The 24,725-nt window shown below is 39.0% G+C and overlaps 1 protein-coding gene across 1 annotated transcript in view; it reads right to left on the bottom strand.

Moving 5' to 3' along the window:
* Nucleotides 1-1,866: 1,866 nt before the first annotated feature.
* tmem178bb (transmembrane protein 178Bb) overlaps nt 1,867-24,725 on the bottom strand; it is a 169,168-nt gene continuing 146,309 nt past the window's right edge. The window contains exons 3-4 of the mRNA XM_086146753.1: nt 10,979-11,116; nt 1,867-2,161 (exon numbers count right to left, since the gene is read on the bottom strand). Coding sequence (XP_086002879.1) covers nt 1,911-2,161; nt 10,979-11,116 — 389 coding nt within the window. The 3' untranslated portion in view covers nt 1,867-1,910. The remainder of the gene's footprint in view (nt 2,162-10,978; nt 11,117-24,725) is intronic.

Here is a 24,725-nt window from a genome sequence, read left to right as displayed (position 1 = left end):
ATATGGAGCCACCATTTGCAATGTTTACAATGCTATTGACACTGACCACAGACAAAGAGAAATTCAATGCTGCTTAATCTACTCCCACATGCAAAAGGAAATTATTTTGGTGGGGTGTTTGTATTCAAATAAGGTCAGAGAAAAGAAGCTCTTTAAAGAGCCCTCAGTTCCACCACTACAATTAGTGAATGAAGCCTTGGGGAATCGTGTCACACTCAGCTTCCATTTTCTTTTGTTTTTTTTTTTGTAGAGAAGGCATTTCTGAGGTGGTAAAGTGGCCGTGTTATAATCAGAATCTCCAATCCAGATGCTCTTGAAATGGTCTTGAGCAGCATACTGAGCCCCTAATTGCTCCTGGTGAGCAGGTTGGCACTGTGCATGGCATTCTTCACCACCAGTGCTGGAATGTACATGTGAGCGGGTAAATGAGGCAACTCGGTAACCGAGAGGCGTCATACTAATGTGTCCTTTACCTTTTCTTTTCTTCAATTCCACATACATGGACATTATCAGGCAACTCTTATTCACTCATGTGCTTTAACACCCTCCGCATTTCCCGGTCAGCTCTGACAAGCCTCGATAGATGGTGAAAGACAAACAATAGATCATTTTCATGTAGAGAAAATCCTAAAGATATTTTGAGAAGATGACATTGAAGGAATCAGAGGCATTTACCCGAGGCTTCCGAGACTGATTTTGGCAGCAGACCATGCTACCTCCTTTCAAATACCATGTCTTTATCAACAATGTCTTGTCAGGAATCCCCTAGAACGTGATGTCAAGGCAGGAGTCATATGGTTAGACGTGATACTGCATTTCAATATGATGTCTTTCTGATCGCCGCCGTCACACATCCCAAAAGAAAGCTCCACTTTGTCATAATGAGCATTTTTACATTTTTTTTTTTCTATTGAGACTTCAAAAAAAAACCCACCCAGTCACCATCAACACCAGACACACACTCATACACACGTTTACTTCTATGACTACAATGAAAAAAAAGGTAAAATTAAAAAAAAAAAAAGTCAAACATTACCTTTGCTTTGAACTCACACCCAGTCGACAGTTCACACACAACTCGAGAGATGTTTCTTCAGTAAAAAGGAAAACACTTTGAATAAAAGAGGATTGAATGTATAAAATGCTAGATATGGGATCATTAGACAGAATGGATGAACCTACAGGAGAACGAGAGTGGTCCGACATGAGTTCCTGGTTGTCACGTCTCTGGAATATTCTGTACAGTAATTACATGAGTGGAGGTCCTGGATCTCCTCCCCGCCCATGTGTCCCGGATAACCTGAGGGACTTCAGATAGTGGGATGTTCGATTCACGTTTGCTCCATTTCCTGAAGAATTATCCCTCAGATGGGGGGAGTCCAAGAGGTCCACACCGAACTGACAAAAGGTCCTGTTATTATTTCAATTCACCGAACTTCCCCTTTGCTTCTGCTGATTCACTAGTTGCTACACAGTCACAGGAGACCAGTTCATGGAAGAAGTTCCTGGCCCGAAAACCAAAGTCTGCTGCATTAAAGCGCTTCAGAGAAGCTTTACTTGCCAATAACACTTTCCTAATCTTCCTCGATAGTGTCCTTTTCATTGTCAGCTCCACAACAACAGAACAAGCACGATTTATTTTTTTTTCTGATAATAATTTTCAAGTTCTTTTGTTTTTTTCTCGTTGTTTGTTTTGTTATTTTCAATATAGGAGATCATCAAACACCCATTTCTAAATACACACAGAAAACCCAAACAAACAAACAAATAAACCTACAAAGAAAAAAAATCTGGAACCAGGAGAGACTTGAAATGAGTGAATAGATGACAACATCATGTGTTTTTTTTTTTTTCTTCTTGTTGTTTGTCAATCTGTGGATTTGCAGTTCATCTTCTCATGGCTACCAGCTTTAGCAGACAGTGCCATTCTCCTGTCGGGACTTAGGACAGGTGGACCGAGGTATGGGCTGGACGGAAGGGGCCAAGGTGCAGAAGAAGCCTGCGATGAGAGTGAGGCCCAAACCTCCCCAGGCGCAGAACATGGACCAGCCGTATCCGTGGCCAATGTCGTCAGGCAGGCTGTAAAGGTTCCGGGGGTAACGAGAGAGCTCGAAGTTGATGCCGGCAACGCAGGTGCAGAGGGAGATGATGCAGAATGTTCCTGCAAAGGCAGAATGTAATATTAAGAAAAGAAACCTTGAAAATTAAGAAAAAGGAACTCTGATGAACTGTAATGGCAGCTGGCACTGTAAAGACAAGAGCAAACACTTGATGATTGAAGTAAATGGTTTCACGAGACATGAAAAGTAAAAGCACATCCACGTTCTTAGAGTTCAATGCTCCCCAGATTTATATGATGTTTAATGAGATTATAAGACAGGGTGGCATCGGAAGATTAAGCTCGAGCGCGGGACCTTGGGAATTCGTCTCTGACTCCCCCCCTCGGGGAAACTAGGCCTCATATATGAGCAATCTCGGAGTGGGACTCAGTTTCAGTTGGCTGCATGTGAGTGAATGGGAAGTTTTGTCATTAAAAAAAAAAAAAGGAGACCAACTCTTGGATGGTAAGAGAAAGATGGATGAGTTCATGCATTTTTACATTGTATGTACACAAGTTTGCAATGAATGTCTGGTCAGCTAACTCTCGCTAGACACGTCTCATTCACTGCACATTTCAAGTTGGGTGCATCAGACAGTGAATAACACTGATTTCTGTTCTTTTATTAATGTCGTAATGAAGTCGTCAAAACCAAATAATTTGGGCAGATGATCTGTGTGCATCAAGGTGCAATGGGGCCGCTAGAGTTGGTTCTCATGAGTCACACTTTCAAGTGATTGGCTGTGACTTGTGTTCTGGCTGACAAAATCATTTTGGAATTTGTTTAACTGTATCAAGTGTCAAAACTGGGGCCTGGAATCATAGAAGGATTATGTGCCAGAAATGTGGAATCACAATTGTAATCCTGACACTACTGTGTCAGACCTGCTCAGACAGGTGTTGAATCAAAAGCAACCATGTGACAGTCTGAGGGCTTGAATCACATGCAAGTGTGGCTCCAGATGTAGGGCCACATACAGTTAGGCCCAGAAATATTTGGACAGTGACACAATCTTCATGATTTGGGCTTTGCATGCAATAACACTGGATTTGAAATTAAGCAACTACAATGGAATTGAAGTGCAGACTTTAAGGTTGAATTCAAGGGGTTGAACAACAATATATGATTAAACATACAGGAATTGCTCAAAAGCTCCTCATTTCAGGGGCTCAAAAGTAATTGGAAAAAACATAAAGCCCTAAGTAAAATGTTACTTTTCAATATTTTGTTGAGAAACCTTTGAAAGCAATGACTGCCTGAACTTTGGAACCCATGAGCATCACAAAACGCTGTGTTTCCTCCTTTGTGATGCTTTGCCAGGCCTTTACTGCAGCTTTCTTCAGTTGTAGCTTGTTTGTGAGTCTTTCTGCCTTAAGTTTTATCTTGAGCAAGTGAAATGCATGCTTGATTGAGTTGAGATCTAGTGATTGACTCGGCCATTGCAGAATATTCCCCTTCTTTTCTTTAAAAAAACTCCTGGGTTGCTTTTGCTGTATGTTTTGGATCATTGTCCATCTGTACTGTGAAGTGCTGTCCAATCAATTTTGCTGCATTTGGCTGAATCTGAGCAGAAAGTATAACCCTAAACACTTCAGAATTCATCTGGCGGCTTCTGTCTGCTGTCACATCGCCAATAAACACAAGTGACCCAGTGCATTTGGAATCAATGCATGCTCATGACATCACACTGCCTCCAAAATGTTTTACAGAAGATGTGGTATGCTTTGGATCATGAGGTGTTCCAATTCTTCTCCAAACTTTCTTCTACCCATCATTCTGGTACAGGTTGATCTTAGTCTCATCTGCCCAAAGAATGCTGTTATGGGCTGGTGTGGGCTAGTGAAAGTCTGGGCTGGCTTCTTCAGGTGTTTTTTTTTGGCAAAGTCAATTCTGGCCTTTCTATTTTTGAGGCTGATTAATGGTTTGCACCTTGTGGTGAATCTTTTGTATTTACTCTCATGAATTCTTCTCTGTATGGTAGATTTAGATACTGATAGACCTACTTCCTGGAGACTATTCTTCACTTGAGTGGATGTTGTGAAAGGGTTCCTGCAATAATCCACCACTGTTGTGGACTTTGCAGGCCTTTTTGAGTTCCCAAGGTCACCAGTGCACGCTTATTATCCCAGAATGTACCAAACTGTTGATTAGGCCACTCCTAACATTTCTGCTATCTCTCTGATGGATTTCTTCTTTCAGTCTCAGGATGATCTGCTTCACCTCCATTGAGAGTCCCTTTGACCGCATGTTGTGTGTTCACAGCATCAGCTTCCAAATTCAAACACTGCACCAGGAATCAACTCCGGACCTTTTAACTGCTTAAGTGATGACAGGTTACCGAGGGAAGAGCCCATGCAGCCTTGTTATTTTTTTGCGGCTTCTGAGTCAATTGTCCAATTACTTTTAGTCCTTTGAAAAAGTTGCGGCTATGTTTTAAAGAGCTGTAATTCCTAAACCCTTGCTCCAATTTTGATGTGAATACTTTCAAATTACAGCTGAAAGTCTGCACTTTAAGCACATTGATTATATAATTGTATCCTGAATATGTTTTCGTAAACAGCTAAAATAACAAAATTGGTGTCTCTGTCCTAATATTTCTGTGCCTAACTATAACTCTACCTCCAAGGCAGTACAATATTTTTAAATAAGAACAATTAAATCTACAAATAAGCGAATACATATTCAACTGAGAAACTTTTTTTGAAACACTTAAAAGAGTTTCTTTAGCTTCGCTGATGATTCCGCATTTTACTCTTATTTCATGGGAGGTATGATAATCAACCATGTAATGAAAAGCAAATGCCCTCACAACCAAAAAAAGTGATTCTCAGTGGTCATTAAAAGATATGCACATTAATTTTCTGCAGTCTTACTATACACATGTTTGACTAACATATCTTAACAAATGAGATTTCATGTTAATGAGCCTGAAAATTACCCTCTCTGGGGATATGTGTTCCATGTGACCTGAGATCATTCAGTTTCCTCCAGGATAAGTAAAGTATTTCTGATTCTGATATTCACGGTGATTCTGATATTTATATCAAGATTTCCCCCAAGACCACAGCTTCAAATACCTCTATTGACCTCTATAGGATAGGGCTGCATTACTTCAGGAGAAAATTGCTTTATTGCCTCATATGCTGAAATTCTTCCTAGACGATTTCTGAATGCAGTAATACCTCTTAAAGGATCCTTTGTTTCTTCATTCCTCGCTGAAGCTGCGCGTATGAAAGCCGACCACGTTGATTGCTCAGGTCCGTGTTTCTCCAAGTATGTCTTATCGCCTGAACTCTGTTTTGTAGAAGCAGCTTGAGGTTCCAAATGTGACCTCGTTTGCGACGTGACCCCGCAGGCGCCCTATGATGTGGCTGCGTCAGTCTGACCCAGCCTTCACTCCCTGGCAACATAATTGACTTTTTAATTGCCTGTTCATTATACGACTGCAGGGCGCTGCTCTTGTTCAAGGCCCTTCATAATTGAGTGCGCAGTCGCCTCCTGCCAAGCCAGCGTGTGTGTGTGTGTGTGTGTGTGTGTGTGTGTGTGTGTGTGTGTGTGTGTGTGTGTGTGTTGTATGTCTGTCCTCAGGCTTGGGGCGGGGAGGTTGCAGAAATGCACTCATGTATACTACAGATCTTCCTTATCTATCTAGATTATAATCATTATCAAATATGAGAATAAACTGTACCACTGTTTGAAAGAGCTTAATATCTATCTATCTATCTATCTATCAAGACGCAGGAGGTAGAACAACTGTCTATCATTATCATTCCTGGTTCCATTCCCGGCTCCTCCTAGTGCATTGAAGTGTTGTTGAGCAAGACACTGAACCCCTAGCTGCTCCCCAGGCGCTGATGGACAGCAGCCTACTGCTCGTGGTTTGTCTATGATGGGTTAAATGCAAACACTGAATTACCCCATGAGGGATGAATAAATTATAAATTAATATCTATCTGTATACAGTACATATGTGGGTGAGCACTGGTGAGGGGCACCAAAGTGATTAAGACAGTGACCTTTAAAATAATTGTCATATTTTAGACACATTTTTTTTTTAGGGAACTGATGCAGACTGGTAGAAAATGAACTGTTTAGCATATTGAGATTATTAATGCATGAGGCCTATTGGCACAAAATGACAAAAAAAAAAAAAAAAAAAAACATTTCTGATTCTTCTGTTTTTTACTGTTAAGGTCAGAAATACCCAGAAGTTAGCAATGAATTACTTAAATATCAGAAATATGAAATAAAAACATCAGATGACTCAAGAAAGGAAACATATCCACAATATATAAGTAGTTCGAGTGGGAAATCTGAATCAAGCAAATCTGCTAAATGTGGAAATATTGGATTTTGAACCATAACAATATATCTGCCCTTAAATATCCTTGAAATATTAAAGTAATAGAATATATTACTGCAAATAATTAGAAAAAATAATGAGAATAGCGAAAATTGTTTGTAACTGAAATATGTTTCCTTCACTTCCAACACAGGAGCTGTTTAGATTGATACTCAGTAGAATGTTGTTAGCTTAGCTTACCTTTAGAATTGCAGCATGTCCAAATTTAATAGCGTAAAGTTATGGAAATGAGAAGGAACACAGATATTTACATTTACAAAACAAAAATAATATGAGTATCATTTTTTATACTAAGACAACTAACAGCAAAATGAATTCCGTCAAATCTAGGTAATGAGAAAGGATCTACATCTCAATTTAATTAAAGTGCATTTGTCTTTATTTCAGTGCATGTGAAAGATTCGACCTTAAAGTTCAAACTGTGCCTCTATGATGTCTGCCTCTCTGCTGATGGTAGTCCTGCAGCTACCTCTGAATGAATCAAATATTTTACCTCACTGCCTTTTGACTAATGGGCCTTACATTTTCAATTTGTTCTCATGTTTTTTTTAATGCTTTTTAAAACCCTACCGGAATGGCGATTGTCTGCCAACTGCGGAAATGAGCTGCTAAAATCACTGTAGCTGGTACTTTGTGCACTGTAGTCGGTGGAGTAAATCCGTATCTGCCATATCAGTGTCACCTCATAATTTCATATTAGTGTTTGATTTAATGTGTGAAAGCAGTGTGAGTTTGATGAATTGTGACTGCTATAATTTCATACCTAGTGTAGACAAGCCAACTAGTGATATAGTTCGGCTCATAACAAACAAGGGTATCTGTCTTCTGCTATTATTTGGTTCGATCCCCAAAATGTTTCAGAGACCCATTAAATCCCTATAAATAAATCTATGGTTTGGCTTCAGCGACCAGATACAGTGTGTGACAAAAGTTCCATCCGACGGCTTTTCTTAATTTCACACTCTGGGAAGACCGAGAAAACTCCCTGCGGTGACCAGATCCATGAGCTGAATTACAAACAGTCAGGCTGTTTTGAGTCGTACTTGTTTTAATAAGTCTTTTTTAATATTCTATACTTCGTTAAATGAGCTAGCGCACCCCAGGAAGGCTTGCCTTAAACTTAAAAAAGAAAACTTTCCATTTTACTACTATGACCTGACCAAACAAAAAAGTATACTTTGCTTTCTTTGATTTCTTTGAACATTAGCATTTAAAGGAAAGTTTCGCCATCACCCCCCCCCCCCCCTCGAGGTAGTGTACAGACCCCCAAGGGAGGCTTGGATCAAATATTTTCAAATCCTGTTATTTTACAAAAACACAAATGCTGCAATGATGATTTGTGATCCAGTTACCGATTCTGGGTTTGTGTCCATGTGAAAATACATTTGTGTTTTTCTTTTAAAACAGTTGTTCTGCAGTTCTGCAGTGTGCGACTCAGGGATGAAACTTATAATTAAAATTGAGAAACAGGCCAAACCCCTCCTTGCCTGTAATATTAACTTTTTCTTTTGCTGTTTGCAGAAGTGTGTCTCAGTATCCAGTAATGAATGTGCGATGAGGAGCAGCTGTTCCACATCCTGTGTGCAATGGACTGTCAGATTAAAGACCAACAGCAATTTATGTTTTTTTTTTTTGGATGGCAAATTGATTTAATTTACTTAATGGTGCCACATTCACAGGGTAAACTTATACAATACTGAGCAGCTGTTTTAATTAGCACATACAATAGGGGGCGCTAGCCACCACGTCAGATCGGGAGGAGGCTGTAGTTTTTTTCCTTTTCTCCTGTCATAACTCATCTGTCGCTGTCCACTAAGGAGCAGTGTTAGTATTAACCCCCATTTAAATTCACATATTGAGCCATAAAGTGGCACATTTGAAGCTCCAATCTGAAACTCCCAATGTTTTGACACAACATTAACAACACTGACTTTCCTATAATGTCTTCTAATGATAATAAACTCCCATATTTACTTTTGTGGTCAGTCATCGGGCAGGAATGAACTAAACAGAGTGTAAAGCAGTCCCTTCATGTTGTTTTTCTAAACTGGGAATCGATCAATTCTGTTTCCATGGGACTCCACAGCCTTCAGACCAGATACCTCCTCATGATATCTGAAGACTTAGGTCACATGACAGGATATTATTTCCTCTTGCTTAAAAGACTCAAAATTTTTGCACGTGTGTGTGGGAAAAGGAAACCTCCGTCATTCTATCTACACTGAAGGCATGTTGTCCATTAAGATCACGGTGGTCCCATCGCCCAAACCGGCTGCGGTAGACAGACTGTACCTCTGGAGTCGAAGGTGTTCGGGGGCAGCAAATTTATCGTGATGCGGTGGGTTGCGCAGCAGCTGCAAAACTTGCCTTGTGGACCTTTGGTCCAGCGCAGTGACAACAAGGAATTACCTGAAGGTGGAAAAGCCCCTTGACATGTAGGAGCCAGAAAGCTGTTCGCTCTGCCAGAACTCCAGGAGTGCCCAAGCCGCGGCGAGAACGACCGGCTGTGGGAGTTGGGGCGACATGGCTGAAGTGTGGTCACGCGCTCAGTGTGAGAGTCAGAACGGGGTCACCGATATGGTGTGAGAAGGAAGCATTGCGGCAATGAAAGCGAGTTCTAGCTTCGTTCCTTAAACACCAACAACAAATTCAGTGAACTTCCAGGGGAAGTTACACTGTGTGCACAATTATTAGGCAAGTTGTATTTTTGAGGATTAATTTTGCTATGGCACAACTACAGTACTCTTGGTCAAACCAAAATGTTAACAAATCCTCAAACCTGAACATTTAAGTAGTAAAAGAGAAATTTTGGCTTTCTTAAGAGAATATCTATATCCTCTTCTTCTCCTTTCGGCTTTTCCCTTCAGGGGTTGCCACAGCGAATCAACCTTCTCCATCTAACCCTATTCTCTGTATCCTCCTCTCTCGCACATACAAGCGTCATATCCTCTTTCACTATGTCTATTAAACTTCTCTTTGGTCTTACTTTAGACCTCCTGCCTGGCAGCTACAGTTCAAGCATCCATCGTCCAATACACAGTATTCATTATCTGTCGACTGTACATGACTGCACCATCTGGGTCCGGCTTCTTTGACCTTCTTCCCAAATTATCTAACCTGTACTGTCCCTCTGATGGACTCATTCCTGATACTATCCATCCTGGTCACTCCCAAAGAGAGCCTCAAAAGCTTCATCTCTGCGACCGCTATAGCTCTGCTGCCTGTCTTTTCGTCATTGTCACTGTTTTCTAAACCATATAGCTTCGCTCGTGTCACCACTGTCTTGTACACCTTTCCTTTCATTCTGACTGACAGTCTTCGATTGCATAATACCCCTGATACTTTTCTCCACCCATTCCAACCTGCTTGAACCTGTTTATTTTCCACACTCTCCGCTGCTCTGGATTGTTGACCCTAAGTACTTGAAATCCTCCAACTTCTTGATCTCCACTCCCTGTAGCCTCACCAGTCCACCCAGGTTCCTCTCATTCACACAATAATTCTGTCTTGCTGCAACTAACCTTCATCAAGATTTTTCACAACCTGTTCCCTGCACTCGCTACATATCACAATACCATCTGTAAACAACATTTGGCACGGTCTCATAATTGATAGATAGCAAAATATACAATTTTTTAAAGTCATTCGATCGCCTCAAGAATTGTTGTATCAAGGTAGTGAAATGCAAATTACCACAAATTAAATTAAACACAAGCAAGATATCCCATCACACAATAGAACTAATCATCTAAAAAATTCACAAGTAACTGCACAAATGTAAAAGAAATTTACTGGAAACCAGAATGATGTGATCCAGAATTATTTAAATCATGTGAATGAATCTGCAAGAAATCCTTCCAAAACTCATCAAATCAGAAAATTGGGAGGAAATTTTAATAGAATGATATATGTATACATAAAATGAAAGCAATATGTGTGTATATATATACATATATATATATATATAAAATGAAAGTTAAAATGAAAGTAGATATAGGATTTAAAAGTGGAGCGGCTGATAAAGCTGTTTTCAACCTTTTGATCTGCATTCTTTCCAGAAATTAAGGATCTTGACTTTTGAAATGTGAAACCCCTGATTTAACACATGGACAAGCCTGACGGCCCTATAAAAACTTAACCCTTGTGTGGTGTTCGGGTCTGTGGGACCCGTTTTCACTCTTGTGTGTGTGTGTGTGTGCCCACAGACCGGAACACCACACAAGGGTTAAGAAGGAAGATACCTTTTTTTGTTATTCTCCTTCATAAACAATCATGCACAAAGTTGCTGAGCAAAACATTTCGCAAGTATTCATCATATACATGATTTATCACCAATTTATTGTCACATGAGAAATGTGAAGACACATTTCAAGGGTTCTAATTTGTTCTTGCTATCAAGACATAAATCCCTATTTCCGCAAAATGAGGCTGATTAATGAGGATGAAAGTTAAATCAGCTGTCTGTGTGTGTGTGTGTGTGTGTGTGTGTCTGAGTGTGTGAGAGAGAGAGACTGACCTCCCATCAGAAAAAGCAGGCCGGCCACGTACTGCATGAGGCCTCGGTCCCAGCAGCAGCCAAGGACACCGATGATCCAGCCGAAGAGGATGATGGCCACCGCCATGCCCATGAAGCCTGCTGTCATTCGTCGCAAATCTGAGGAGAGGCAGATGGGGAAGATCAGAAATCAGTCTCACGACCTGACATTGAAAAGTGTCAGGTCGAAATAATCAGGTCGAAAAGAAATACTGTCAGATAAACCAAGTGTTAAAGAACAACTTATATATGTAGCTATATATATATATATAGGATTTAATAGAATATATATATATAGCTACATATATAAGTTGTATATATATAGGTATTTTATATATATAAGCATTTTTATATATATATATATATATATATATATATATATATATATATTATACGTTTTTTATATATATAGGTGTTTCATATATATATATAAAATTTACATTTCCAGGTCAAAAGGGAGGATATAGGGATATAGGTAGAGGATATAAGTTGTCATTTTTGACTTGTAACTTGTGTTTTATTGAAAAACAAACTAATAATATTGTTAAAGTACCACCTTTGACATCATTTGAATGATCTATTTTGGATTAAAGGGTGTTTCACATTATGCTTTTTCTTTTTTTTTCTAAAATCAATTCAGTGAACCTGAATAAAGACCAATCACACCATAATTATGTCATAAATGCTTCATAAACATAGACTTTATGATAAATTAATGATATGATAAACTCCTTGTATGGTATAATAATCTTCTCAAAATTATCATAAAATAACTAAATGACCTTAATCACACAGCATGGAAACAGAGTCATCGACGTCATGAGCATTGATCTCTCCTTAGAGCCGAAAGAGCATAACTATATAAATAAGTTGTAATAAATATAAAAGTAAAAATATAAAAGGGAAAAAATGTCAACAACAAAAGAGAATAATGGACAATGGACAATGCATGCAATGGAGAATGTGTGCAATAAGAAAATTTTATAGGCTATCAAAGGTATTTCATAAACATCGGAATGGTACATGTTAGAATCACTGCAATAGGTATACCTAATAAACAATAGTGACAATTATTATTACTTTTAGTATTATGACATTTAGTATTTGAAATTTTCCCACTGCGGGATAATAAAAGAAATATTCTATAATATCATAAAGACTTTCACTTATAAAGCCTGGAAAAAAGTGAAACATTTAATAACATGAGATGATTAAGGTTTTGTGATATGACCCTATTATTTATGCTCATATCACTATACCTTATTATATAGTTATGTCTGCAAAAAGAATATTAGGTATTTTCTGGTATTTTATTGATGCAACACCTGCAGTGCATTGTGTATCTTTTGTGGAAAAGAGTTCACGGCGGTAAGATGAAATACCCAAGGATAAGAAAACACCATAGAAGTCAGGGATTTCATTCTGCTTCCCTCTGAGGTCACGACTGTATTTGAAAAGGCAAGTTCTCGCCCGAAGATGCTGCTTCAACATTTCCATTGTGTGACCCCAGCTGGCTCCGCATACAGGATGTGAGGAAGAGCAGCAGGCTGATGGAGGCCAGCCGTGTTAAATATGAGCTGCAGTACTTTATTAATGCGCTCCATATTGCTGCCATGGGTCTGTAAGGGCAAACACAGAGGAGAGAATTGGGCTGCAAGGACAGCAGCAGGCGCGATGGGGTGAGGGTGATGACAAGGAAAGGAGGAGGAGGAGTAGAAGCCCCCGCACCCCAACCCCCACCTTGAAACAGTAGATTAGGATGTCATGGTTGAGCAACTCTGCCAGCAGGGAAGAGGAAGGGGCTCGTGGAGAAAGGTCAAAACATTTGGCCTCGAAGCAAAGATGAACATCAGCAGAGGACAAACCTGCTCTCGTGAACAGCCCTCATGTCCACGCATGTGCTCATGCACACACAAACATAAACACAAACACAAACACACACGAACACACAAACTGCCCCCCCAAACAAGAGCCAAAGACCAAAAGTAGAAGTGTTTGAAGCAGTTTTCAAACACACACACACACACACACACACACACATACATGTGCATACAGAGGCATTCTTTTAGATGGTCTATTTTGATAAATTAGATAACGTCTTGCTAATTTTAATGTGCTATGGTAAAGTTAAAATAATTCCCAGACTTGCTTCATAGCAACATCATGGCTTTAATTACAATCCCTTCTGGATATCAGTTTCATAATAATTTATCTAATGTACAACAAATATTTAATATATCATATCCCATCAAAAAAAGTTACATTTGAATTGAGTTCCTGCAAATGTTAATGGCTTATATTAATATGAAGTTCTGTAACATTCAAATACCTTTAAAGGAAATATAAATTGAATCGTAAATAGTTTTGGATGCATTTCTTGGAAGCAGTTTTCATCGTTTTACTTCAAATTAGCATCTTTGGGTGATTTTCCTTCTCACTTACATACATGAATATAACCTACATGTTACCCTGCTTCTACACACTATAAAAGCGAGACTAAGAGGGTTGATTTGGCATTTGCTTTAAAGAAGTGACAATTTTTGCCATAAAAAGCATTGGAAAATCTGAGGATCCAATGTGTTGCCTCGTACAGTGAAAAGACGTCTGACAGCTTGTCTGGTGCGCGGACACGTAGTTCCTTTTCAAACAAATGAAATAATCTTAAATCCAGTAGGTGTTAATAGAACTGAAGTTCCAAGTTAGTACTTGCGCAGCAGAATTTTGGATTAACTCCAGCCTATTATTGCCTCCTTGGCTCCACCAGAAAGGACTGCATTAGTTTTCCAAGCCTGTGGGCACTCAAGAGCCTGTGCAGCTCAGGAAGTAGACGCTGCTCTGCAAGTGCTTCGGACAAAACTAATGATGCCAAGTGATAAAACATCTGCCATGGGTCGTGAACCTGTGATCGGGGAACCCAAAATGGGCGGCGATATGAATCATTGCGGTTTCTCTTCACATACTAATGCCACAACAGTCTGTTTGAACTCACTGCCAATCAGGCTGTAACCATGGTGACCTCTGACTTTTTACAGTGAAGCCTGTCAAACGGTGACACTCTTGACACGGCATCTTCACACGTCATGAAGTTATTTTGACATTCTCCCATGTTAATTGTTTGTGCTTTTCTTTGGTTGCTAGGAGAAATGGAGTGTTTAAAAAAAAAACAGGCACCCTCCTGAGACATAAAGTTACATAATCAGTTCCAGAAAAATGGACAAGAAGAAAATATTTTTTGAAAGGGGTGGTGCAGTGGTTAGTGCTTCTGCCTCACAGCGTGACGGACCCTGGTTCAATTCCAACAGGAATTCACATGTTCTCCCCGTATCTGTGTGAGTTCTCCAGTATCCAAAATCCAAAAACATGCAGAGGGTAAATTGGAAAAAAGTGCAAAGATGACATCTGGACAGATAATGGAGCGATAGAGGAAGTGTCAAAAGTAAAAATGTTATTTCTCATTGCTGAAATAATGTATTTCAGTGTTTGATTTATCTGTGAAAGACGCTTGAAGTTACTCTGCCAGTTTATTTCCCAATTACGTCAGTATACAGCTGGATAAGCTTTGGCGCCCCTTACTGCCAGGAGGCTGTTGTGCAGTGCCTACGGTGTGTTTCATCAGCTGACATCCCGTCGGCTCTCATAGTCTCATTACAAGCGTAATGGCAGGTGGCGTGTTCTCTCTTTTTGAATTAATTTTTGTTGCAAGTCTCGCTGGAGTCGAATGAGGGTTGGATCAAATGAGCGCGGGAGAAGGCGGAGCTTAGGGGAGCTGGCAGATGTAATCATTTCTAATAAAAAATAACTGTCTTCTCTACAGCTGAAAGACACAAAGGCCTCAGCTTTTTTTTTCTTTTTTTTTGTTGAAACGGGCTGAAGGGATGCTAAACCCCCCCCCCGAGTGGCTGGAGGTGTCAGCAAGGGGGGCTGAGGGGTTTGGTGGTAGAAAGCAGGAGTTTTTCAGGAAGCGGGGCCTCCGGAGACTGATGTCAGCTTTTTCGCTGATTTGCAGACATGCTGTGCTGGAGAGGACGGGATGACAGGCTGTCAGTCGGTTGGTTTCTGAGCTGAGAAGGAGAACGTGTATGTGTGTGCTCACGGCAGCTCTTACCAATCTAAACTATAACTTTAGTTTTTCTTCAGGAAAAACACCTCAGTAGAACCATGTCCATTGTTTTCTTTTTACTAATAATGAAGTACCCATCATGACTTTTGGATAAGATGGCTCTATCTATCTATCTATCTATCTATCTATCTATCTATCTATCTATCTATCTATCTATCTATCTATCTATCTATCTATCTATCTATCTATCTATCTATCTATCCATCCATCCCAACCATCCATCCATCCATCCATCCATCCATCCATCCATCCATCCATCCATCCATCCATCTATCTATCTATCTATCTATCTATCTATCTATCTATCTATCTATCTATCTATCTATCTATCTATCTATCTATCTATCTATCTATCGATCTACGCCCACCCTGTTATTTGCAGCAGGTCATCTTTCGAGATGTCCTGTACTTTTATTTCATAGGTCATCTTTACATAATATTTCCCTAAATTATAATGGCTGAGTTAGACAGTGTTGAGCACTAATTTGTTTCCAAAATGATAAGAGAATGGTTGGAGAATGAAAATGGCTTAGAAATAGAAACATTAGGACAGTAATGGAATCTGGGTGGGAGGTTCAGCACGGCAGCTCGGTTCTAACAGAGAACCATGTGATCAGTCACTTCCCCATGCCAGATGAGGCTTCACTGATGAAAATAATTTTGGGGTCGTTTTCTGTCAGTGTATCGTCTCTTTCAAATCATGTGGCAACCGCTCCAAGTGCAGTGCAGTGTGTGTGTGTGTGTGTGTGTGTGTGTGTGTGTGTGACTGCATTTGCACGTGTGTGTGCAGAATGGTTTTAAAAATGAAATTGGCTTTTTGTTTTGGTTGCTGTCGGCAAACTAATGATCAGGCATTTGGGTGAAATCATCACCAGTCTTTACTTTAATGTAAAGAAATTTGACTAAAAAACCAGTAAGGCTGCAGTCATCAAATATACAATAATACCTGACGAGAGCACTCAAAACAAATCCAGACGTTTTTTTAAATTGTAATGGTTAATTCAACATAATGTTATCAAGTCAAATTGAAAGGCAGATAAATGGAGCTGCAACCATTCTGTTTGCATTGGCTAAATGTGCTCACTGAGCTCCATGGCTGGAGCTGTAGGTGTACCTTTCAATTTTTGCTCTACTGCTGTACTTTACTGCAAATTTCATAGTCACTCAGGAGAATTCAAATACACACTAGCCACGGATATTGAGGGTGACGTCAAAACACAAGTATTTGTACCGATAGATCAAAGGGGATCTGGATTAGCCAGGATTTTTATTTAAAAATGTACTTGTCATAGGAAAAAAAATAAAAATGTATTTTCAAAAGGATTTTTTTTTTCTGTAAAGATAAGTTTAAATTTTGAAATTTGGGTGATTATAAAGCTTAAAAAGGGTCATATGTTACTTTTTAGAAGCTAATTATATTGATAATTATGACACTAACAAAAGTACTCCTACTACGAGTTGCAAATGCAATATTAATAATAATTGAAAACTTCTTTTAGTGCATGCAAGATCTAAGTGTCCTCTGAGTATTATTTAAATAATCTTTTTTCTTAAATCGCCAGGATTTCTCAAATCCTGGAAGCACAGACCTGATGTTTGTTCTTCTGCTGATGCTGCTGCTGCTAAGAGATTTCTGCCACACAATCGGGAACCAAAACAGCTTTGCGCAGAGATAAAAATCGACATTTTTATTTCTTTCTTTGTTTTAAAAGAAAATTACTTTTGTTAAATTGCACAGTCACAATTCTAAGGAAGCACAACAATTTCGTGGCTTGTGTCATTCTCACAATAATCTTCATCACGCTACTGGTGCCCTGAAGAGGTCCCTGTGCCTGCTGAGTAATTTCTGCTGTAGGGAAGGATTTATTATCAGCGCTTTCTCTCAAATCTCTTCTTATTTAGGACTAAATATTCTGATGTATCTTCTGTGACAGTCCTACAGTGCTTTTGTTGTTTGTTTTACCATCCGTTGTCCCCACTAGACTGACAGGTCTCGCTCGCTCACTTTTCATTCAGACACAAACACAGCTGAAGGCCCAGAATAGCTCCCTCCGTGATGCCATCACATACAAAAGCGGTGCCTTTTACAGTTCAGACTGAAGGTGCTAAAGTCGCTGTGGACGCCACTCGAGCGCTGCTGTAGTGGATGCTTTGAAATAACTCAAGCAAAAATGACTTCCCGACATTGCCCCTTTTTAAGGCATTTATTAAAAGGGATGATATGTATTAAAATTCTCTCACTGCTTCGGTCTTAGCCTCAGGCGAGTAAATTGGCCTCAGCTGAGAAGAAGAACCCATACCCAACCACACTGTAAAGGGATATAGTGATATATACTCAGATCTTACCTTTTACATTGAGAGGAAATTGGCGTATTGGGTTCTGAACGCGTAGCAAACAGAGTGTAGGAGGACTCTACTTTGTCTTCCATCTGTCCACTTCCAGTTCCACCTATTACTGTCTGTTCTATATATATATATATATATATATAGTTGTATATTTTGTAATGTGGCAAATAGCAGAAAATATAGTACTTGCTCCCTTGGCTATGGGGCCAAATGATTGGATTTCCTTATTATCGTCTGTTCCAACAAGGCTCGAAGGAATCTTCAGGCTGACATTTATTTGGTTGGAGTGTTCGAAGGACTGTTAAAGCGCTATATAAATGTTGGTACATTTACGATCTGAGAAACAAAACTGGTTCCTTTTAAAGTTGAGGAAGACAGAGTGGTGTCAGAGGTGTGTGGAAGGCTCACCTATTAGATGAGTCACTTTTCAATTTGTCTGCTACCTGCTTATTTTCATCTTTTTTCCCCATTTTTTGTTCTTTATTTCTGCTCTAAATAATCTCGCTAAATCCATACAGGGGCTTTGAGTAAAGTAACTCTGGGCAATAGAATCAGATTTTTTGTCCATTATGTTGTGTTGATCACACAAGATATTGACTTGCTGCTCTTCATTCCACCCTCCGGTAACGTACTTATATCAGTCCCTGGTTACTGAAAATCTGCACGTCCCCCCTCGGGTGAACAGCCCCAAACCAACGCAGAATCTAATAAAATATTTCTGTGCTTTAAGTACGGTATCTGAAAATGATATGTGCACACAATTAGCAATATCTGAAAACATTGAAAAAATTATAAGAATAAAACAAATGATAAAAAATTAAATGATAAATACATACATATTATAATCATGATTATGATTCACACCATCAGGGTACTAATAATTATAATAATAATAATAATAATGATAATAATTATAGTAGTAATAATAATAATAATAGTAAAAATAATAATAATAATAATAATAATAATAATAGTAAAAATAATAATAATAAGAGTGCTACTACTACTACTCCCACTTCTTCCACTACTACTACTGCTGATAATAATAATAAAAAGATCTAATTTCTCTATCAAACATAAGATATTTGACAATTTTGTTGTTCTCTTTTTAGTAAGAATGGCAGAAACACACAATTTAAGATAAGCATATGTTATAAATATTATGTTAAATATGGCAAAATGTTGAAGTATGACAGGAGAGGAGATGTTATATATTCTAGGTTGTTATAGGTTCCTAAGGTTTATCTGCTAAGGAGGACTTTTAGTAAGAGGTATTTCTGCGAATATTGGAAATACAAAGAAAGTCTTAAGACATAAAATGCATATGTAAGCATTTCTGTGCCCAGTAATTAAAGTATATATGGGTTCCCTGTGCATACAAGTTCTCCCTAGTGTGTACTGCGTACTACTGCTATAGTGCTTTCACACTATTCTCCCTTCTGCTTCGAAGTTGGAAATATTTTGCTGTTAATGTAAAACAGAAGATTGCAGAAGGTTTCAAACAAGTAAAAATATCAGGTGTAACAAGGTCCAAACAGACCCCTTATTCCGTTTTCCTGGACTCATTACACCGTGGCGATTGGTCTTATGCGATTAGACTGAAATGCTGTGGCAGACTAAGCCTCTAGCTGCTCCTCCAGGTCTAACTGCAGGATTATCAGCTCACTTTTTGGCCAAATGCTGGACGTAAAGATAACTTTCTGGAACCTGATGCAGCATAATGCAAAGCAGAACTGGGTCTCACATACATGTGAGATGAAATTATGGAATCGGGAAATGTGGAGGAAGAGAGAACTGTGGGTGAACTCGTACCTGTTTGGCATTTCAATGAGATGTACACAACCAATGTCATGGGCAGGACTGTTGGCTCCACTTTGATCACGGAAATACAACAACAACACTGTCACCGCAACACTTACGGGAAAACATGAGCTTTATAAGATGAATTTGTGTCCACGTCCATACAATAACATCTATTTACCACATCCTTGCATCTCATAGCCATGTATGAGCTGCTATTCAATAATAACAATAAATTATCCGTTATTAATCCCTGTGGGGAAATTCATTCTCTGCAATTAAGCTATCATGGATGAACCATGAGAGGTAGGCTGCCATCCACCAGCGGAGCAGTTAGAAGTTCAGTGCCTTGCTTAACAACAATTTGACACACTAGGAGGAGCTGGCAATCAAATCAGGAATGTTCGGATCCAATGGCAATTGCTCGACATCCTGCACCACATCACCCCTGTTTACCTTGGTACAGTGAGACATCATGTACTGTATTATCTATTGTCCATCTGTCGGCCTCTGCTAACCCTAAAAATGTTTGCCCTCTGTATGAATCATTTTATGACTGCATATGTTAATACTGTTAATCAGATCATCCGGTTCCCGACAAGAAGGTCCTTGGTTTAATTCTGACTGGAGGCCTTTCTGTGTGGACTTTGCGTGTTTTCAAGCGGTATAGATAATGAATGAATCAATAGATGATTTTACTCAAGTTGGCCTTAAATTAGGATAAGTGGTTTTTAACGACATGGATTTGATGATATCAATAAATCACTAAAAGACATTTAATACTAGAATATTAGCTTGTAGATGGTGCTGCATCTTGATGCAATTCAGATCATGTTTCTGGCTGAGTGAGTTTTGTCAGGTTTGATGAGAAGCCTCACCACAATCTATTTAATCCTGACGCTCAGTTTGATGTGTGTCTCTGCGGCCGTCAGTCAGTCCGTCAGTCCGTCAGTCCGTCAGTCCGTCTGTCCGTCTGTCCGTCTGTCCGTCTGTCCGTCAGTCTATCCCGGGTGGTGGAGCTTCAAATCTGCAGCCAGAATCCAGACGCACAGCTATTAAGGGAGTGATGGACGAGGTTAAAACACTGCGTCTCAAAGCAACCATTATCAGGAGATCATGCCTTGTCACGTCTCTGTTCTATGTTTTTATTAAAAAAGCTCTGTGTCATCATTTGAATTTCCAGAAAAATATTTTTTTCTGTGCTTTAAAGATGAGATAGAGTCAGCCATGCGTAGCCACACTGAAAGCAATAACCAGTGGATTAATCAAGTTTTTGTTCACCTCATGTTTGTTACAAAGTTTGAAATCTTGCATTTATTTTTGATTTTTGAGTCATTTTTCAGGACTCCTCGGGATGTTGGATTATCTTTTTTTATGTCTAAGATCTAAAATGAGATTCAAACAATGTTTTCTCAAGGTTACAAAAATTTTTAAGGAGTATTTTGTCAAATGAGCTTTAGTCTATTTAGGACAGAGGCCATTGTTTTTTTACTGGACAATAATACAGTGAGGTGTTACAACAAAGTACTTACTGTGCATTGCTATTAATCAAACCCCAAAATGTACTTCTTACAGCAGCCACTCGAGGGTTCGGTAAGCCCTCAGAACCGATGTAAAAACACCTCCTACAATGAAATCCAGTCATCCTCGTCTCTAATCTCCCTCCTATTTCCCCTGCTGATAAAAGTCCAAGATAAGCAGTAAAAGCCCCGCAACCAGATGTCATTCTTCTCCAGCGGCATTAAAGTTTTGTGCTTCAATGAGAAAAAGCGCGATAATGAAATATTCAGAAGAACAATTAACTGTACGACTGGAAAAGGAACGATCGGAGAATTGGGGAACAAACAGGGTCTTCAAAGAAGGTCTCCTGATTGCTGATGGAGGCGCGGTGAATAATGACGCCCTTCATTTGTTTACTGTATCAGCAGAAGACAGGCTGCTGTCTGTCTGCAGCCTAATGGCTTCCATTGTTCATCTCCGTGCTGCAGCTCCCTTTTAATTAGGTCCCAGGCTCCAGGAGCGATGGCCCAATGAAATGTTATTTCAAAAAAAAAAAAAAAAATGAAAATGGATTTGGTTTCTGCGAGGAAATGTTATTTTCTCCATCAGATAGACAAAGAGGGAACGTTTCGGTCTGCCACCGCTCATTGAGCGCTGGTTAATCAGCTGTTTGCCGCCGCGAGGAATCACAATAAACTGCTAAGCATCTTTTGAATCAACAACTTCCTTGCACGTTGCCAACATCCTAATCAACTTTAATTTTGCCCCCTGGACCAGGAGGAGGCTTGAGCGGCAACTTGTTTTGGATATAAACAAATAAATCCCCGAAATAATACAGTTTACTGGAACCTGTAGGAATACAAAGAGGTAATGTAGTCATTGAAGGATGAAAAGAAAAAACACAAACACACAAATGAGCAAATACGGGATATAAGAGGAAAAACCAGATGAAATTCCACCTTAAAAGAGCTCTACATTAAGCCTAATTTTCACTTCAAATTATCAAAATAACAATTTTAACAATCAAATTAACAGTTAAAGACATTTATAACATTGACATTTTTGAAGTACAAAAATTGTGAGATTGAAATTTTTCATTATAAAGTCAACTATGCAAAAGTAAAAATAAAAATTCATGATTTCCTGAAAATTACTTATTGCCACCCCCCCCACATATATTTATGAATCACATTGAAGTAGGAGAAAATACAGAGATTTCACACTTGATTTTCCGCTACATATTAAATAAAGTAAGAGATGTCTTATATTTACTTCAAAATGTTTGATTGCTGAACATAATTCAAGCCAAAATAATGTATAGTATTTGGTCAGGATTCTGAAAAATTAATAATTTGTAAACAGAAATTACAATTATTACAGAATTATTAAAATGTAACCATCTATTTATTTGCCTTTGGAAAATAAATTTTTAATCCCCATGTTAAGACCCAAGCAGTACCTTCCCTGCATGCATTTTGATTACTATAAAAGAGAATGAATGAATGAATGAATGAATGAATGGTCCAGGGTGAACTTCTCCTCTAGCCCAATGACAGCTAGGAAAGCTCCCCCCGCAACCCTGATTGCAGGATAAGCTGTACAGATAATGAATGAATGAATAAATCCCAATACACATATGCTTATTTAAAGGCAGAACTCATTCAAACTTCCACTGCGCAGCTTCTCATGGGAGACGAGCCTTCCGACTGAATCAGAAACCAGTATTCCCTCATGAATAAAGCAAGATGTCGTTAACAAATAATCATAAGTCACTGTTTAATGTATTTTTTTTTTATCCAAATGACAGTTCCGAAGGTCGAGAAAGAACTTAAAACAGCTATTAGAGATATATTTTACATGACTGTATGATAATTTAATGCGAGTCATCGCTCAGTGGGATGAACCTGCAGAGAAAAATTGCACTCGGGGGGCCCTCTGCCATTTGTACCCAGTTTTTATAGGCTACTCTCAGTCGGCAGTGGTTCCGCATGCTGTGCTACCTAGCGGTCATGCACAGAACTCACCCGGATGCCGAACAGCCACCGCATATTGTGAGCCTTACAGTGACATCAGCAAGGGAAAAAAGGTTTAAAAAATGCCTAAAAATGTATCTTAATATCAATAAATGAATGGATGAATAATTGAATATTTAATATAAATAACTAAGAAAACTAGCACGAAAACTCAACAATAAAAAAGGCCATGGTCTGAAAATAAACCCATTTGTAAGTACTAAAATTAATTTTGAATAAAAGTCATAATTCTTAATGAAATGCTTGCAATTGATTAATACACACACACACATACACACACACACACACATATTCACACGCACAAACTGAAACATATATAAATATATGCATGTATATATATATATATATATGTATGTGTGTGTATGTATATATATATATATATATATGTGTGTGTGTGTGTGTGTGTGTGTGTGTGTTTTTGTGTGTGTGTGTATATATATATATATATATATATATATATATATATATATATATATATATATATATATATATATATATATACAATTTCCTATAACTCAATTTACTTTTTCAGGGGTTTTGGGGGGAATAAGGTAAATACCTGCTTGTTGGCACACAGATTACTAACTCTGTGAGCATTCACAGGTAGAGTCAGGAGAGGCTCAGTCCGGCTAAAATCTGGTCGATACCAGATATCGATATCACTGTTTCTACAGATGAGGAAGTCTTTGCTCATAATACTGCCAAAACGTGCTTGGCCATATTTCACTATCTACTGGCATAATTGATAATACACTTGAATTGGCATGGCAGTCGATATACTGAAAATGGCTAAAAAACAAATAGACTACATAAAAAAAAAAAAAAAAATCAAACTGCAAAAATCATGTAATTTGAGCGGCTACTCAGTGGTTTAGCGCTTCCTTACAGCAAAAAGTTTCCTGGATGGATTTCAACTGAAGGCCTTTCTGTGTGGGGTGTGCATGTACTTCCTGTGTCTGCATGGGTTCTATGGTTTCCTCCCACAGTGCAAAAACATACAGTAGGTTCATTGGAGACGGCAACTGGCCCAGGGTGAACCCTGCATCTCGCCAGATGACAGCTGGGATCAGCTCCAGCTCCCAAACTAACCCGGATCCTGACTGCATGATAAGCGGTGTAGAGAATGACTGAAAGCACGAATGATTGACTGAGTATGAATGAGCAAGTGAATTGTTTTATGTCTCTATATGACACCCTGTGACTGACAGGTGACCCGTTCAGTCCACTCGCCTCTCGCCCAGTGACCGCTTGGATAGTTTCCCGCCCCCAGGGACTCTGACTGCAGGGTAAGAAATATAGAGAATGAACAAATGAATCAATGAAATGACTGTATGTACTACCAGCAGTCAAGAAATCAAAAATGCCATGTAAAACAAGAAGCCACGGTAAATTTAATGAAAGCACAATGGCATAACATTGCAAGAAAAACAACATAGACATTAAATCATCCACCTCTTACAATTGTAGTTAAAATGAAAGACGCAGTACAGAGTCACAAATAAATCCTCTAATGTATTAAAGTAATTAAGTTAAAAATAGCTACAGTAGGAGAGGCGTGTGTGTGCATGCGTATGTGTGCGTGCGTGCGTGTGAACCTGTGTGTGTGTGTGTGCACGTCACAGAGGATAGATGAGCAGCGGACTGACAAGAGCCGGAGAAGCAGGAGGAGGGATTCTCCGCAGCGATAATTAATAATGGGGTCACTTCATGTCTCCGCTCACAAATTCATCAGGACTTTCCCCAACATGCGTATGAAGCTCCTGGCGGTGCAGAGAGCTTGTCGGCCATTTCATATTTAACCTCCTCTTGCCCGGCAGTTCACTTTGATCAATAAGTGTCGGAATCACAGCCAAAGGGAGTCCGGTTTTAATTGGAATAAAAAATGTCACCCCTTCCTGTGTCTTTTGGCTGCTATGGGTTTGTCAGACTT

Source organism: Fistularia commersonii, chromosome 5, assembly GCF_037954325.1.
Source record: "Fistularia commersonii isolate RoL2024-O1a breed Wild chromosome 5, RoL_Fcom_v1.0, whole genome shotgun sequence".
Lineage (NCBI taxonomy): Eukaryota > Metazoa > Chordata > Actinopteri > Syngnathiformes > Fistulariidae > Fistularia > Fistularia commersonii.
This window is presented reverse-complemented; position numbering and strand designations above follow the sequence as displayed.